Raw genomic sequence first — 2,500 nt, forward strand, 5'->3', positions numbered from 1 at the left:
ACACCAAGTCACCTCCATGTTTCTTAGTTCCAGTCCAGTTCCAGTTGATGAAAACTGAAAACATTCCAGTGCAGTTTCAGTTCAGTAGTCAGCGACGAAAACTCGACTAAAATGTTTTGGGGTTCTTGTGGACTGAGACTGCACTGGAATGTTTTCAGTTTTCATCAACTGGAACTGGACTGGAACTAAGAGAAATGGAGGTGACTTGGTGTGACTAGAACTGGTGTGCATCTTCATCTAAACACCAAAGACTAAGTGACTAAAAAGCCCGCCAAAACTAACACTGTAACAAACTGCCAAAAAGGTGTGTCTTTGCCCTTCCTCTGGGTCAGACCAGAGCGGTGCATCCTGGGTACTGACCCGTGTCGTCCTCTGTGTCCGAGTCCTCGGCGGCGGGCAGCGTGGCGGGGGGGGGCTCGGCCAGCTTCAGGTCGTACTTGCCCTCCTTCCCCATCCTGTAGGAGTTGGTGCTGCTGGTGTCCCACTGGACCCGGATCCACCCGTCCTCCCCCAGCTCCCCGATGACCCGGCCCAGACCAGGCGCTGGACCGTCCTACACACACACACGCACACGCGCACGCGCACGCACACGCGCACGCACAGACACACAGACACACACACACGCACACGCACGCATGCGCACACGCACACGCACACACACAGACACAGACACAGACACACACACACACACACACACACACACACGGTGTCAATGCAAAGATTATTATCGGCGATACGAGGATTTTTTTCCTGTATAAATAAAATAAAAACCAATGCGTTTTGGCAACAGGTGCCAGAAATTGCAAACCATCTTCTCCATGTGCATTTTTTTTTGTGAATCATCATCATCATCATCATCATCATCACCATCACCATGATGATGATGATGGTTTTCTCTGTGTACCACATGTACAAAAGAAGAGATTTGGTGAGGCTGCATTCTCATTTTATGCACCCAGATTGTGGAATGCACTGCCAGTTTACATTAGGGATGCAACCTCAGCAAATATGTTCAAGTCAAGACTAAAAACCCATCTTTTTAATATTGCCTTTAAATGACTAAATAATTAAATTAAGATTATATAATGATTAAAGCACTTTGAGCTGCAACGTTTGCAGGAAAAGCGCTATACAAATAAAGTTATTATTATTATTATCATCATCATCATCGCCACCACCACCATCATCATCATCATCACCACCATCATCATCATCATCATCATCATCATCATCAGTCGTTTAGTTAAGTCACCTGATCTCCCCATTTCCAGTCCAGTCCCCTCATGACCCGCGTGCCGATCTTCATCATGGCCGCCAGCTCTGGTCCGGAGGCGGGCAGGGGGGCCGGCGCCGTCTCCTTCCTGCTCTCCTCCAGCACCGTGGCCGAGCCCCCGTGACCCCCGGGGCCCAGCTCCTCCTCAGCGCTGTCTGTACTGGGTCCTGGAACACACCGCAGCACCACAGAAGCATTAACACATCTGCAACAACCCCTAAAGAATTGTACTACTACTAACTGTATAGAAGGTACGTAACGTGTGCTTATTGTACTCAAGACTCATCTCTTCAGGTTACACCTTAACTGCTCCTCCTGAGACATCTACTGCCCCCCCTCTACTGTGTCCCCTAAAAACGTCTATTCCAGTGTCTAAATAATAAAAATACAAATAAAAAGTCTAGGTTCAGAAGATGGTGATTACTTCTACCACTGAGACTGCCAATGGCCCCGGGCCTGAGCTAGATTACTCTTCCTGCTACGACTGGTGGATTGATGATTCACTTGCTTAGTCAAATGTATTGATTGTAAGTCGCTTTGGAATAAGGCGTCTGCTAGATGCCAAAAATGTAAATGTAAATGTAAATGTATCAACAAAGTCATTTCGTTAATACACCCAATGGTAGAGCAGTGCTAATACATGGGAGTACATCTCCCCCTGTGAGTGTGTGTGTGAGTGTTCTACTGAAGGCCTGAGTGTGTGTGTGTGTGTGTGTGTGTGTGTGTGTGTGTGTTCTACTGAAGGCCTGTGTGTGTGTGTGTGTGTGTGTGTGTGAGTGTGTTCTACTGAAGGCCTGTGTGTGTGTGTGTGTGTTCTACTGAAGGCCTGTGTGTGTGTGAGTGTTCTACGGAAGGCCTGTGTGTGTGTGTGTGTGTGTGTGTGTGTTCTACTGAAGGCCTGTGTGTGTGTGTGTGTTCTACTGAAGGCCTGTGTGTGTGTGTGAGTGTTCTACGGAAGGCCTGTGTGTGTGTGTGAGTGTGTGTGTGTGTGTGTGTGTGAGTGTTCTACGGAAGGCCTGTGTGTGTGTGTGAGTGTTCTACTAAAGGCCTGTGTGTGTGTGTGTGTGTGTGAGTGTTCTACTGAAGGCCTGTGTGTGTGTGTGTGTGTGTGTGTGTGTGTGTGTGTGTGTGTGTGTGTGAGTGTTCTACTGAAGGCCTGAGTGTGTGTGTGTGTGTGTGTGTGTGTGTGTGTGTGTGTGTGTGTGAGTGTTCTACTGAAGGCCTGTG

The 2,500-nt window shown here is 48.2% G+C and overlaps 1 protein-coding gene across 1 annotated transcript in view; it reads right to left on the reverse strand.

The window, feature by feature from the left end:
* The window catches only part of herc2 (HECT and RLD domain containing E3 ubiquitin protein ligase 2), a 102,147-nt gene that overhangs the window by 50,718 nt on the left and 48,929 nt on the right, over positions 1-2,500 (reverse strand). Inside the window, exons 36-37 of the mRNA XM_080535446.1 lie at positions 1,253-1,440; positions 361-553 (exon numbers count right to left, since the gene is read on the reverse strand). Of these exons, the coding sequence (XP_080391572.1) occupies positions 361-553; positions 1,253-1,440 (381 nt within the window). The remainder of the gene's footprint in view (positions 1-360; positions 554-1,252; positions 1,441-2,500) is intronic.

The sequence above is a fragment of the Nansenia antarctica genome, assembly GCF_963989245.1.
Source record: "Nansenia antarctica genome assembly, chromosome: 7".
In the NCBI taxonomy this organism is placed as follows: domain Eukaryota; kingdom Metazoa; phylum Chordata; class Actinopteri; order Argentiniformes; family Microstomatidae; genus Nansenia; species Nansenia antarctica.